Consider the following 15,438-nt stretch of genomic DNA (forward strand, 5'->3'; position numbering starts at 1 on the left):
GTAAACTTGTCTGATTCTTTTCCTTAATATAGGTATAGATATGTATATGGCTTGTATATAGAGGTGGGGCTTTAGCTGCAAGGTAGAGAGGATCAGGGACAGCCACTAGAGAGCCAGTTTGGTGCAATGGTTAAGAGGGCAGGACTCTAATCTGGTTTGATTCCCCACTCCTCCACTTGAAGCCAGCTGGGTGACCTTGGGCTAGTCACAGCTCTCTCAGCCCCATCCACCTCACAGGGTGTTTGTTGTGGAGATAATAACAACATATGGTTGTTGGGGGTTTTCCGGGCTGTATTGCCGTGGTCTTGGCATTGTAGTTCCTGACCACGGCAATACAGCCCGGAAAACCCCCAACAACCATCGTTCTCCGGCCGTGAAAGCCTTCGACAATACATCAATAACAACATACTTTGTAAACAGCTCTGAGTGGGCATTAAGTTGTCCTGAAGGGCGGTATATAAATCGGTTGTTGTTGTTATATATGTGATGAGCATCTAGGATTTTAAGGTTCCCTGAAATGTAAACTATTATGTGTAGTACTTATCTTTTTTCCTCAGTTACTTGGTAAAAATCAATGTGATGTTTGCTAATGAAAATTTGCGTAGTTTATGACGAAGGATTTGACACTGAGGCGGTTAATACTATATCATTTCGACCAGTTTACAGCTGACCACAAAGTTTCCCCTCCAGTGCAACTCTGTATTACCCCATTGGTCGGATATGCCCTTTTAGTTGCACGCTGGGATTTGTATGCTTATTGAAAGTCCTACAGTTTATAATTTTAAAACCAGCATGAGAATTAGCCACACCTACCAGGACAGCTTTCCGTTAAGCTCTTTAAACAGAGAATACATTTCTAAAGCTTTTTGTACTTTTTACACTTAGCAGTCGTGAACGAACGCGCTCAGGGTCGAAAGGGGCAAGAGAACCGCTCTCTCTAGCTTCCAGGATGCGGCAGACGCTCCTCCCTCTCGGCGCCCGGCCGTTTCCGGCTTGCCAAGATGTCCGCCGCCATCGCTGCGCTTGCTTCGTATGGAGGCTCCGACTCCGATTCAGACTCCGGCTCCGAGGCCGAGGGTGGGCCCGGAAGGTCGGCTCAGGTCGCTGCCGGGGACGCGGTGCTGCACCTGGCCTCGCTTCCTTCTGCCCAGCAGGCGCTCCTGCCCGCGGTAGACTCGGCCCCTGCGGTGGCCGTAAAAGTAAGAATTGGGGGCTTGTGGGGTGAGGTTGGGAGGATCTCGGCCTCGAGGCTTCTGGCTGGGAGAAACAGTATTTGTGGTGCCTCAGTATTACACGTGGGCTGCCGCTTGTGTTGTCCTGGCAGGAGCTGCTTTTTCTAAACCTTTTTTTGATGGGTAGAAAGTCAACAGGTGGAGTTTTCCGTACAGTGGGAACGCAAGGTTGTAACATTTTCGTCTCTTAGGAGTCTCTTTCGCACAAGCAAACGCGGTAATCCCATAGGGTAGTCTTGTAATAATAATGATAATAATGACGGTGCTTGTGTACTGCTGAGATTAGTGCCCCATTCGGAGCTGTGAACAAAGTCTCTGTTGTTGTTATTCCCACAATACAGCTGGGCAGCTAGGGCTGAGAGGAGCGGCTTGCCCAAGGTTGCCTGCTGAGTTCACTGCAGTAATAGGGTTCAAACCACCAGAGTGCTGATTTACAGGCCAGCCACTTAACCACTATGCTACATCAGCCCTCTTATACACAGTGCAAGACTAGTAACTTTGCTTAAGAGTGCTTTGTTTGTTTGTTTGTTTATGTTCTGCATAGTCTGCCTTTCTCACTGAGATTCAAGGCAGATTACATAACTTACATGTCAATACAAACATTGGCAGGGATAGCTCAAAAAGTTTTGTTTAGTGACTTTATTTTTTACTAAAGTGAAGATAAGACCATTGGCCCTTTGAAACCTCTTTGACTTTCTGTTTGTGAAAAAGATCTCAAAGATACGGTTGGTGTAACTTTGTTTTTGTTCAGTTTGCTATGTTTTGCACTGGGACATCTGCCCTATTTCAGAGTTTAGTTTGGAACAGTTGTGTCATCCCACCATATAAATATGGGGTCTGTGCTTCTGCTGAGGAAGAGTGTCTAGCAGCAATGGTGTTCAGATCATGCATTAGACCTGACTTGAAAGGAATACACTACTTGCCCTTACTCTCACCCAGATTCCAAGCTGCCAGTTCCTTTGTATGTTTTAAGGCACAGACTAGTTGTTCTTGGTATGCTGGTTTAACAAATCTTAGCTTTAGTTTTACTCTTTTTTCTGCTTAGGGGGAGTTTAACACTGCCCATCAAACTAGGATCTATGCAGACTCCTTTCTTCCTGTTTTCTATTTGTCGCATACATACACTTTTCTGCCTATATATTTGTGCCAGGTAAGTACACGTTCCTATCTCCTATCAGATAATCCCATCTTTTCTTTGAACTCCAGTCACTCTGCTTCTAGGTGATTGCCTGTTTTGGAAAACTAGTCTGAAATGTTCAGCTTGTGATTGGTTGCTGACTGTGATTGATGAAACAGCATTTTAAACTTTATCCAAGGATAACTATGCGGTGGGCTTTGTAGCAGTTCTCTGGATCACTATTGAGAGCTTTTTTTTTCTTGTTACAGCATATGAAACAATACTGAAATAACAGTAGCTAGTTAAAAACTAGTGCATTGCTTATTGTTGTGTGGTGGGGGCAGGCAGAAAAAAATCAAGTCCACTGAAGGAGCTCTGCTGTTAATCTCTGTTCTGTGACCTTTACCATACCAGGGTATTCTTCAGATGTCCTGAACACTCCTCCCCAGCAGCCACACTAAGCCTTCAATCAGCAGCAGTTCTCTAGTTGCTTCCTTCTGAAGGAATGAAGCAAGGGATCCAGTCCTCCACTTGCTTTCCTTGCTAAGCCATGGATAAATTTTATTTTGTGATTCAGCCTTTTCTGCTTCTGAAGGAAAGAAGTTTGCAGGATCTTTACCAGAGCCAGTCGAGGACCTTTGCTCTAGAAGCTGAGCTACATCTTCTTAGTCCTGTCCATCTTCTTGTCATGCTTGTGTGACAAATGTGGTTACACTTATAATAATTAGGGAATTACTGATTAGGTATCAGTCCTGCTGATAGGACTGTTTGGGGGTGAGGTGGGAAGGGCCTACTCTTTCTTGTGTTCTTGCTCATCTCTTTTCCTCCTTGCCATCTTCTCTTTTCAGATCCCACTTATGGTGATAGTTTTTCTAGCAGCATTCAACTGTTGTGGTAGCAGCTGTTTTCTACAACTTTGAGCAGTTGGGTATCTTGTAGAGGTATTCCATGCAATTTTCTTTTGGGTAGTTTAATTCTGTACAAGCTGAAGGTCAGCAGAATGGGTCATTTGTGTTGTCAGATTTTCGGCCAGACAGTCCTGCAGTCCCTCCATCCTCACATTTACTTTCTCTCCCTTTGCCCACTCTGTTTGTCCATCCAGTAGCAATTATTGGTGTGCTCTTCTGATAAAATTGAGGCCTCCTCTCTCTACCATGGCTCAAGTACCTGTCAGGGTCATTCTGACTGCCATTGGTTTGGCTGCTCTCATATCAGAGGGGGTGGTCTACCATGACTCAAGTACTTATGTGTTTAGGGATGTCGTTAGAGTTCATACTTGCATTCAAACATCCATAAGAGTAGTAAGTGAATCCCTCCCCCCCCCAGCACTATATAACATTTATGGGACAATGCCTTATGTTTGAGAGGTGCCAAAGATATTTTCTGCTTGCTTCAATCAGCTTTTTTCATATGCAGCTCTAAGCTTTAGTCTCTGTCTGTAATTCTCTGAGAAGTTAAAAAGTGTACAGAATTTAACAGAAGCATTAGGCTACATCTGTGAATCACTTTAGCCATGTACAGTGATGCGTGTTATGTTGCATGCAGTGGATATACTCTCCTCTGGCCCCCAGCAAAGACCTTCATTACCTACTTAAAGGCAGACCCTGAAAAAAAGTTTTAAAGACTTGAACAATCATAAACATTGAAGTAATTCTATAACAAACACTAAAAAATAATCCATAAACGCTGCAAAACAATATAAGAGATTTAAAAAAAAATAGTTTCCTAGAATTTCACTACTCAATTTCTAGAATAATCTTAAAATCTCTGATGTACAGCAGGTGAATTTAGTATTTGTGATATCTTCTAGGGAAGCCCTGTTGCAATTACCTTGCTTTCAAAAACAAAGCATGTGTTTTGAAGCAAGACTTTCTCAATGAATCAGTGTGATGCAAGGTCATGTCATTACTTAGTTCTAGATATGTCCTAAAACCCTTCCGATTTACTGTGTCAGTCCAAATATATATTAGGTAGTGTGGATATTTTATCCTTCCACAGTTAGCTTGGTTTGTCTCTTGTTCAATAGCCACCACTATTGTTTCAAAGTGTGGGATAATACATCCTTAAAATAAAATAAATTTCAGTTAATGTTTGAGTTATCTGTGTGTTTGATGAAAGGGTGAGTAAAGTTTTATTAATGTTTTATATTAACTCTTGGGTAGACTTGATGTCATGGGCCACCTGCAGCTTTGTTTAAGAGCTCCTAGGCAAACAGGTGAGATAAATTTGGTACAGTTTTTAGGGAAAGGGCAGCCGTTGGATCAGATAGCAGAATCGTTCCGCATTTGAAATATACTGATGAAACAGCAAGAAAACACAGTCGCAAAAATGTGGTTTGGGAATTTATGAGTAGTGATTTTAATTGTTGATTGGGCTTATGTAATCCAAAGTAATAAAAATTGCACTAAAATATTATCAGTAAAATACAAAGGGAAGAATGGCATTTGAAATGCATATGACTGGTGGAGGATATTTTGTATAAATGTATGATGTTCCAGAGACTATAAAGTGGTTGGTCTTGTATATCAAGCTTGGGAGTTTTTCTTTCCTTTTACCAGTTTTGTAGCTATCCATGGGCAAGTCCAGGAGAATCATTGCTTTCTCCACCATGATACATATTAGGTAGGCTTTGTGGCAGAAGTAAGTGTGTACTGCTGGACTATTCCCGTCACTTTGGAATTGTTTTCTACAGTAGATTACATACATTTATAGTCCACTGGATATCACTGTCCTGGAACATTCACGTATTCCTGTTTTAAGCTTGCATATTTCCTTTCTCTGTTTCCCCTGCATCAGCATTTCCTCCACCACAGTACTGCAAGTAAATATGATTAAATGATTACATATACACCTGTGTTTTCATCAATTGTTAGTCCAAAGCATAGTTTTCAAACCTGCTTCTGACTAGTTTCAAACTTGCTAATGGAGTTGTCAGGTGCAACTATACTTATATTTATTAAAATATTTCTATCCCTGATGCCCCATTACCAACATGGCTTACACATGCAGCTATAAAACTGCACAGAAATGTTAAAAACATAATTAAAAACAAGATATAAAATGACCCTGTGAAGAATATCACTGTTAAATGCATTTTGCAACCAAAGGCCTTAAAACAAAGTGATTTTGCAGAGGTGCTGGAACCAGGAATGCCACTTGCCCACTTATAGTGGAAGGCTTTCTGGTGGTTGGGTCCTCCCATCACTATTCCTGTGAGCTGCAGGACAAAAGGCCTGGACCAGAAATGACAGCTGACAACATGTTACACCATGTATGCCTGAAAACTCAGATGTGATATAAGCATTTTGGGAAGTGCTCTGGCTGTCCCCAACAACTCTATGATATGTGCTTACATTACATCTGTTTTTCAGGTGGCTGCAAAGTCCTGCATTCTCAGACATTGTTTTCATTCATTGCCCCATACAAAAAGCTCCAGGGTTGCTGGCCAGTGGTCTGTCATCCCTAAGTAGAACTGAGTCAGAATGGGTATCTTCTGGACCTCTTCTTGGGGTCCATTCCACGGAATAGTTGCCACAGCCAAGAAGGGCCATACTCAGATTGTGGCATATCAAATAGATTTCAAGAATGGATTGTTTGAAGGAGAGCTCTGGGAAGATCTGAGTTGGTGAACAGAATCAAAAGTAAGAGGGAGGGTCCTTCAGGTATGTGGTTCCCAGACCACATAAGTCTTTATAGGAAAGGGCTAACTGTTTACATTTAACTCTGAAGTAAATAGGCAACTGATGTAGATGTTGCAAAATTTTGATCACTCCATTGTTGCCAATAGAAAAGCAGCTGTATCAGTTGGAGCTTCCAGATCATCTTCAGCCACATAGAGCATGCTGTGATAGTGCGGCACTGAAGTTGTGGTGGCATGTATCAGCATAGCCATTTTGGCAGAGTCCAGCACATCTGAATCTAATACATTCTCAGTCTTTTCAATGAATTGGTCAGTTTACATGCCACCCCATTTAGGGTAATTCCCTTCAGAATGTCCGACTTGCTGAGCAGCATCACATGCATCTCATCTGGATCTAGCTTTATCTTATTATACCTCAACTACTTGACCACAGTATCAAGGCACTGGCTGAGAAGATACTGAAATTTCTGGTAGCTTTGTTGCCAAGGAGTCCCTCTCTCCCGTTCTGAGACCTGCTATGGACTATGTCAGTTTCCTGCGTTGCTGTTTAAAGACACACCAAAGACCTGTTTCCTGATTACCCTGCACGTGTGGACTCTACTACACGTGTCTGTTTCCTGCCTGCATTATTATCTACCACGGACTGTGCCTGTTTCCTGTATTTGCCATGGACTGTGTTGTTTATACTGTTTCCTGCCTCCATGGACGTCTGCCTCACCTGGGCCCAGAGCCATGCTGTTAGCAGCACGGTGCCAGCCAGGGAAAGCCCTCAGCGAGCCTGGCCAGCCGCCCTCTGGTTAGTTCCCGCAGGGAGCCTCTCACGGGCCGATCACCAAGCTTGCCCTCTCTACCGGGCAGCCTGCTAGCAAGCCCCAGTCATGCCCAGTTGGCAGCCATGTTCCCAGGCAGCCAGAAGACCAGCCTGAACAGCCTGCTTAGAGAAGCCATTTCGTGGAAGCGTGCAGACCACATCTGCAGCAGCCAGCCTCGCCCTGCTCTGCATATCTTGATAGCCGCCCCGCAATGGAAGCTGAAGTGCCGGCCATCCTAAGCACTTAATGGACACATCTCAAAGCAGCCTCCGCATTCCAGAGCTGATGACATCGGGACCAGCCCAGCTTCTTGGAACATCCATTCAGCCCGCCCAGCTCTCCCCCTCCCTCCCTTGTCCCCTCTTCCCAAGGTGTCACAATAAAATATTCAGATTCCTAAAGTGGCCCATCTAGGGTAGTTGTAGAGCCATTAAAACCTTTGTTTCGCCCGTGAGAACCACTGGGAACTGCACCAGCCCCAGGGTCCATTTGGGGGTATTTAAGCCGGCCTCCCCAGTCATGTGGTGTGTGTGCCATTCCTATCCAGACTCCTTGCTGTCACTCTTTTGGATCTAGTGCAGGCATTAGTCCATCCCGTCTCACTGCTACGTCTTCTTTCCGCGCTGTGACTAGGTGAGTATACCCAGTTCCGTCGCACTCAAGTGGGCACTCCTGCTCATGCAATCGTCTCAATTTTTCCTACTTTGTGTTTCTTAGTTTCTCATATGTATCTTGTATGTGTGTGCTAACTTAGGCATACACAACACTATTTAGTAAAGACACGTTTTATTGTTATTAGTCTGCCTCTTTATTACACGAGTGTTCTGGAGAGGGACCCTGGTATAGTTGGTTAAGATCCGCACTAAATTAAAACCCAGACTGCAAGCTAATTTCCCCATTAAAAAGAGCAGTTCTGGTAACAGCTTACTCAAACATATGGAGAGCAAGGTATCAGAATACTTATGACAACTAGCCCCCAAATTCATATGATCTTACTCAAAGACCTAAGAATGACACTGGGTATGGGATCGATTCCTTCAGCACTTGGCAGGACAGATCCCATGCCATTCTGTCACTGAAAGGCAGAGATGAGCAAGACCACATGAGCCTACAAGGTGCTCCTGGTTTCTAAACCTTGGTTTGTCAATAGGACAGTATTATATTTGTGCTGAGCCTAGATGAACACATCCTGAATAATGGTTGTGGTTTAGCATATTGCAGTGTGAAATCTAGCGCTATCTGTTCTACATTTTTATGTCAGTTATTTTAGTTTAAGAGTCCTCTTCCTTTTTCCCTCAACTGTCCTCAAAGTTTTTCTGTGTGCTTGGCCTAGCCTTGGATGGAGTCCTCCCCTTTATGGGTTGCTAGTCTTCTTCCACCAGTTCATGCTCTGTCCTTTCTTTCTCTCAGCAAGTGGCCTAGCTAACAACCTGATTCAGAGAAGAAGTAGCTGTGTTAGTCTATAACAATTTTTAAAGCCATATAATATTTTTTATGACAATAAAACAAATAATACAATATAGTGTGCACACTATGGTGTGTTGTTTTTGGCTTTTCTGTTACATGGTTTTTGTTTTTTCATATTTGAGAAGTAGTCTGTTGCTGCCTAAGTGGAATGACTCTTAAGTTGTAGAGCCATTAAAACCTTTGTTTCGCCCGTGAGAACCACTGGGAACTGCACCAGCCCCAGGCCCCATTTTGGGGTATTTAAGCCGGCCTCCCCAGTCATGTGGTGTGTGTGCCATTCCTATCCAGACTCCTTGCTGTCACTCTTTTGGATCTAGTGCAGGCATTAGTCCATCCCGTCTCACTGCTACGTCTTCTTTCCGCGCTGTGACTAGGTGAGTATACCCAGTTCCGTCGCACTCAAGTGGGCACTCCTGCTCATGCAATCGTCTCAATTTTTCCTACTTTGTGTTTCTTAGTTTCTCATATGTATCTTGTATGTGTGTGCTAACTTAGGCATACACAACACTATTTAGTAAAGACGTTTTATTGTTATTAGTCTGCCTCTTTATTACACGAGTGTTCTGGAGAGGGACCCTGGTATAGTTGGTTAAGATCCGCACTAAATTAAAACCCAGACTGCAAGCTAATTTCCCCATTAAAAAGAGCAGTTCTGGTAACAGCTTACTCAAACATATGGAGAGCAAGGTATCAGAATACTTATGACAACTAGCCCCCAAATTCATATGATCTTACTCAAAGACCTAAGAATGACACTGGGTATGGGATCGATTCCTTCAGCACTTGGCAGGACAGATCCCATGCCATTCTGTCACTGAAAGGCAGAGATGAGCAAGACCACATGAGCCTACAAGGTGCTCCTGGTTTCTAAACCTTGGTTTGTCAATAGGACAGTATTATATTTGTGCTGAGCCTAGATGAACACATCCTGAATAATGGTTGTGGTTTAGCATATTGCAGTGTGAAATCTAGCGCTATCTGTTCTACATTTTTATGTCAGTTATTTTAGTTTAAGAGTCCTCTTCCTTTTTCCCTCAACTGTCCTCAAAGTTTTTCTGTGTGCTTGGCCTAGCCTTGGATGGAGTCCTCCCCTTTATGGGTTGCTAGTCTTCTTCCACCAGTTCATGCTCTGTCCTTTCTTTCTCTCAGCAAGTGGCCTAGCTAACAACCTGATTCAGAGAAGAAGTAGCTGTGTTAGTCTATAACAATTTTTAAAGCCATATAATACTTTTTATGACAATAAAACAAATAATACAATATAGTGTGCACACTATGGTGTGTTGTTTTTGGCTTTTCTGTTACATGGTTTTTGTTTTTTCATATTTGAGAAGTAGTCTGTTGCTGCCTAAGTGGAATGACTCTTAACTCTCCCAGAAGCATTAGTGCACAGGATGACAGCTTTGCCATCAAACGGTCTGCTCTGCAGTATGGTTCAGGTGAGCTCAGCTCAATAACATTGGTGAAACAGTCAGCCCCTACTTTGGTCGTAAGCAGCAACAGGCACTTGACAGGAGTTCATGCTGTGGAAATTCATGGCTTAATTGCCATCTAACCTGAATTGGTTCTGTAAGCTTTGCTACCATTTAAATAGGTGTACATTTTTAACTGCAGCACTCTGTTACTTCTAAACTTGATAGTGTTGTGTTCTGAGTCCTGTATTTTAAAATGTTTTAATTGATAGTGGTTAATCAGCTCTTCTGTTTGTAAAGGGGGTGGTAGGAGTGGACTGAGATAAATGGTCCAAGTCTATTCATTATTGTAGATGTGTCCTCATTATATACTTCAATACCTTTGGATGGGGCTAGACTGGTAATAGAAACCATTCTAAATCAACGGGAGAATAAGTCCCCTCCAGCGTATTTTTGTTACAGCTGTTAGATTTGTTGCTGGAGTATAATTATTTTAGATTCCAGTCCCAGTTTTATTTGCAAATTAAAAGAGTGGCTGTGGGTTGTGCTGCAGCACCTAGTGTGGCCAACCTCTATATGGCACATCTGGAAAGCCAGTTTGTTTTTAACACATCATCTAATCCTTTTTTTTATAACATTGTCCTATATCAAAGGTACATTGAAGATATTTTTGTGATACTGGAAGGGCCTGAATTGGATACTGATTTTAGCAATTGGTTAAACACTTTAGATCAAAATATTCAGTACTCTTGAGAGTCAAATAAAAATTCTGTTAATTTTTTGGCTGTATCGGTATATTGCACTAGTGCAGATTGTATAGTGGTTAGACCCTTCAGAAAGGTTACAGACCTCAATACCTACCTGGAATATGGATCATTCCACCCTAAGACTCTCAAAGACAACATCCCATACGGACAATTCCTATGCCTTAAGCATAATTCCACAGATCCAAAGGACTATCAAAGGGAGTGTAGGAATTTGTTTCAATCTTTCCTCAATAGAGGGTACCCAGGTCTCTGCTAGAACATTTGCAAGAGAGAGCCAATAGGATTTTGAGAGAAAATCTTTTCAAACATGAAGAGAAGGAATTAGATTTGAGAATCAGGTGGGGGTTGGATTTTACCCCCTTAGCCAACAGTATTTTAAAAAGTGATCAATAAACATTGGCATCTTATCCAAGACATTCCTGGCTGTAATAGACCACCAACAGTGGGCTTTAGAAAGACCAGAAGCATTAAAGATTTGATTGTACATTCCAATTCACGGATTTCACAGATACCGACTCCTAATGTTATAGGTCATTTTCCTTGTGGAAAGTGTCAAGTTTGTAATTTAGTTCTGGCAGGATCTAGAGTGTCAGTTAATCAAGATAGTAAGACTATTACTTTAAAATCTTTTTCCACTTGCCAAACAGAAGCTGTCGTATACCTAATTATATGTCCGTGTAATTTGTTATATGTAGGTAACACCATCTGGTCTGTCAAAACTCATTCTAGAACATGTTTCTCGTATCAAGAATAGAACATTAGATGCCCCTCTTGTCAAACATTTTTCCATCTTTAACCAAAAAGAAACAGTTCAGATATACAGTGTTATATGTGGCACCTAAGGGTCCACAACAGAAAGTTCAACAGCTGCTGTTACAATGGGAGTCTTGTTGGATACATGATTTAAAGAGTATGAAACCTTCTGGCTTGAATCAGAAACTTGATTTGTCTTGCTTATAATTGTTTGTTGGGGTTGCACCTTTAAGAGTTTTCTTTAAACTTGAGTATGTTGTTGTTTTGCGCACGGCCAGGAAATAGGGTGCGTCCAGCTGCTGCTTGAGAAATAACACACATCAGCGCGGGTGAGTTAAAATCTGGTAATTAAAGAAAAGAGCTTATGAAGAGTCCATACAAATTTTCTGTTAGATATGCATTTTATTGTAGGTATGATGGCAAGGTCTGTTTAAACCCTGATAAAGTGTTCTTCTTGGAAACGAGCATCTTTGATGACCAGTTCCTTGTCAGGTCTACGGTCCTTGATAGCTTGCCATCTCGATTCATGTTCATCTGCAAAAAGACAAAGACATAAAAGAAAAAGACAAAGACAATTTTCTTCTTTATTAATCGACATACCACTTTGGATGTTATTGTTTCTTACTGTTCCAGTTTCCTTGCACCTATGAAGGACTAATTCTGCTGAATGTGATAAGAATAATTGTATCTGTACTTATTTACTGTGTACTATTTGGCCGGTTGCCTTTACTTGTCAGTGATAACCTATGTACTATATGAGAATCTATTTTTGTGCTAAGCTATTTAATTGCACTATGTCTCTTTATATGGTTTATAAACAGAAAGGATTTTTTTATATACAGTACGTGTTTCTTTAAATCCCTTAGCTGTGGGTTTCCACTATGTATTCTGTTTGTTGTTACTAAGGGTGCTTCTCTTGTTTTTGAAGTTAATTTGTCAGCATTTAAGAGCTGACCAGTTTAAAATGTTATGTATTACAGAGTGAAGGTATGTTTTCTTGTTAATTTTTACTTTTGTTTCATATAATAGGAGTATTCTCCAAGTTAGTCAGTTTGTTGGAAGTAAATGATAATTTTATAGGCTAAAACCAATTTTGTAGACTTTTACCACTAAAATGGCTATTAATGGGAAAGCTTCTCAGTCATATAACCTCTTGGTATATAAGCCTTGGTATAATATTCCATTAAATTGACTGTTTTATTAATTTCATGGAATCCAGCTGGTCCCATATGGTTGAGGAACCAGTGCAACTTACAAATATTCTGCCATCAAAAGTTGGTCAGTACTATAAAAAAACCAGTAATGGAAATAAATGCATAAGTATGTAAAACATACAGTATACCAGTACACAATTTAAAATTTCAGTGCAATCAGTATTTCAAGCCAGTACTTGTTAAGGATTTTTAATTGTAGGGTAATTTAATGATTTGAGTTGCCAGCTCTTGTTTAAGTTTATGGCATTTGGGCTGATACAACACATGTTGGGGACCCACAAGGAACTTGCTGGGAGGGGGCATCCTATTCCCCCTGCCTGTGCTTCCTCCCCTCTCCCCCCAACCTTCTCTGTTATTTATCCCCACTTCTTTCTCCACTGTACCTCTTCTCTGGCACACATCTTTTTCTCCACACACTTTCTCTCTCATTCCCCCCTCTTCCCTCACCAGAGTGCTCCTATGGTTTGGGGCTCTACTTCATCTTAGGATCCCTCTTTCCAGACTATCTTTAGTTTTGCTGCCTCAGCATGGTGGGAAGGCAGCAATGACTCCTGCACCCCTCCTCCACCTGTCTTCAGCATTGCGAGCTTGGCATGGTGGGGGAACAAGTCCCACATCCCTCCCCTGGCATGCTCTAACATGGCCAGCTTGGCATGCCAGCTATGACTTCCACTCCCCGTCCCCACCTATCTCTAGCATTACTGCCTTGTCACAGGAGCAGAGGAGGACAGCATTGACTCCCATATGCCCCTTCCCAACTTGTCACCAGCATTGCTGCCTTGGCGACATGTAGGGGAAGAAGCATTGCTGGAGAGTTGTATGCATCGTCTCCTGCCCATCCCAAATGTTGCCACCTAAGCAGAGCGGAGGAATAGTGGGTCCCACACTCCCCTTGCTCTCTTCCAGTTTGTGCGGTGTTGGTGGTGGGGGTTTGAAGCATTTATGCCTCAACAGCTGGGAAGTTTAGCAGGTTCCGTGCCTCCTCACCGGCCCCTCTCCAGTTCCACTGCCTCAGCAGCTGGGGAGGGAGGCAGTGAGCAGTAGCTTCTTCTCCCAAACTCCTCCTTCTCCTTGTCTTCCCCTGCTTCTAAAGAACAGTTGTATGTGCTTGCGTATACAACTCTTCTCAGTTGAGTCCCCCCTCCTTTTTTAAAAAAAAATTATAGGAGTTTTCTGGAAACCTGAATCTCTACCCAGCTTTGTAGAACAATATTCCTTTTTCTTTCCATGGCCCTAATCCATGGATTAAAGTATCTGCAGTTGGAGACAATTTGAGAATTAGATACATTTAGGATGATTAAGGAGGAAGACTCATAAGGGAATCTTATACCTATTTTTTAGTCAATTTGTTTATGTGGGTTTGGGTTTTGCAAGCTCAAGTTCTGTGCAGATTAATTCCTCTCCTTGAGACTTGCAAATGGCATAAGGCTATGAAAATTACAGTTTTCTTGACATTTTGTCTGTATACCCATAAAACTAAAATCATAGTTTTGGTGTATTGTTGGGACAGTTGATAACAGGCATTAAAATGATGTGTTAGTGGCATTCTGTTCTGGTTGGATCTATACAAGTGTATCAAATGTTTCATACATAGGAATTCTTGTTTGTTTGTTTGCTTGCTTCTTTGTTTACAATGCACATTGGTTCTTGTAAAATTGAAGACTTTTAAACATTGCAAACAATATCTGTGGTTTTCAGTTAAACTTGTGTCTGTTGTACAAACACTATGATGACAGCTTTTGCTGTTGGTATAGCAATGATAATCATTGTATTTAGGCAGTACCAGTAATAATAATGTTGGTATGCCAAAAGAATGGCTTAAAACTCTTTCTGCTCCTGGAAATGCATGTTTGCACTGAGTTCTGCACAGTATTGTCTCTTCTCAGGAGATGGAATTCTTTGTCCTCTTCTTCACTGTTCACTGGCCCTGTCTCATTGTCATATAGTGCTAAATACTTGGAAGTTGTGATGCTCCAGTTGTTTACTTGCTTGCTTGGTTATAAGCTCTGAGTGGGGACTCCAGCCCATGGAATCTTCCTCCATCTTAAGTGGCTCTTTTGTTGGAGGACAAGTCACGTAAGTTGGAGGAAGTCTCCTTATGTTGGAGGAAGGAGAAGTAGGGTACCTTACCTATGCATAAGATACCTCTAGGCATGTAGCATAGAGATATCTTACCTCTGTGCTACATGCTTGAGAGGAAAACTAAATTGGAACTTCATGGAGGTTCAGAAGAAGAAAAAGAAGGGTATCGGGGAGAGTTAAATAATTCAGTCTTAATGAGATTTTTGAAGCAATGCAGCACTGAACTGCAGTGTAAAACCAAACTTTTTTTGAGAAGTATACTTCTGTGCATAATAGCCCGAAAGCAAGAATTGCTTAAATTGAACATAATTTCCATTTATTTTAAAAATTAAGTTGCAGTAGAGTGCTTTAAAATGCATTAATGTAGCTTGAGCACTTTGGAAAGCAGAGTAAAGTATTCTCTTATGCTTTCTTCTCTGCCACATATATCTGTGGTGCTATTTGTGAAGTATTTTGATGCATCCCATTAAGGGGAACATTATAAAGTGTGGGTGCCACTATGAATAGAGCCAGTCCCCAAGGCCCTTGAAGTCTTCACGGCTGAAAAAAAACTGGACATGGGTTAGCACCTTTCCTAAAGATTGAAGTACACAAGAAAGTACATGTGGCAGGAGCACCATAGATCAAGTTCATTCTGGAGATTTAAAAGTCATAATTGGCATTGAAGCAGCTGTTTGTCTCCAGTCCAAGATGAGCCACAGTATTCTCACAGTGATTTGCCCATATGGGAAGCAGAGCACAAAATTGTGCACGAACTGCAGATTTCATACCATAGAATTTTTGTGCATGCAATTATTTTCTTCAGCAGTAAAACATGAATGTTATATTCTAGATAAAGCCTTATATTAATGTTGAGAATTCTGTGTCATTATAGAAGAAATATCCAGCAGACAATGCTTTCTAGATCTTTTTCATAACAATGTATATTTAAATAGGTATGATATA

At 41.6% G+C, this 15,438-nt stretch overlaps 1 protein-coding gene across 1 annotated transcript in view; it reads left to right on the top strand.

The window, feature by feature from the left end:
* The first annotated feature begins 992 nt into the window (after positions 1-992).
* CDC40 (cell division cycle 40) overlaps positions 993-15,438 on the top strand; it is a 67,126-nt gene continuing 52,680 nt past the window's right edge. Inside the window, exon 1 of the mRNA XM_055000731.1 lies at positions 993-1,199. Within this exon, the coding sequence (XP_054856706.1) occupies positions 1,002-1,199 (198 nt within the window). The 5' untranslated portion in view covers positions 993-1,001. The remainder of the gene's footprint in view (positions 1,200-15,438) is intronic.

The sequence above is a fragment of the Eublepharis macularius genome, chromosome 1, assembly GCF_028583425.1.
Source record: "Eublepharis macularius isolate TG4126 chromosome 1, MPM_Emac_v1.0, whole genome shotgun sequence".
NCBI classification, from domain to species: domain Eukaryota; kingdom Metazoa; phylum Chordata; class Lepidosauria; order Squamata; family Eublepharidae; genus Eublepharis; species Eublepharis macularius.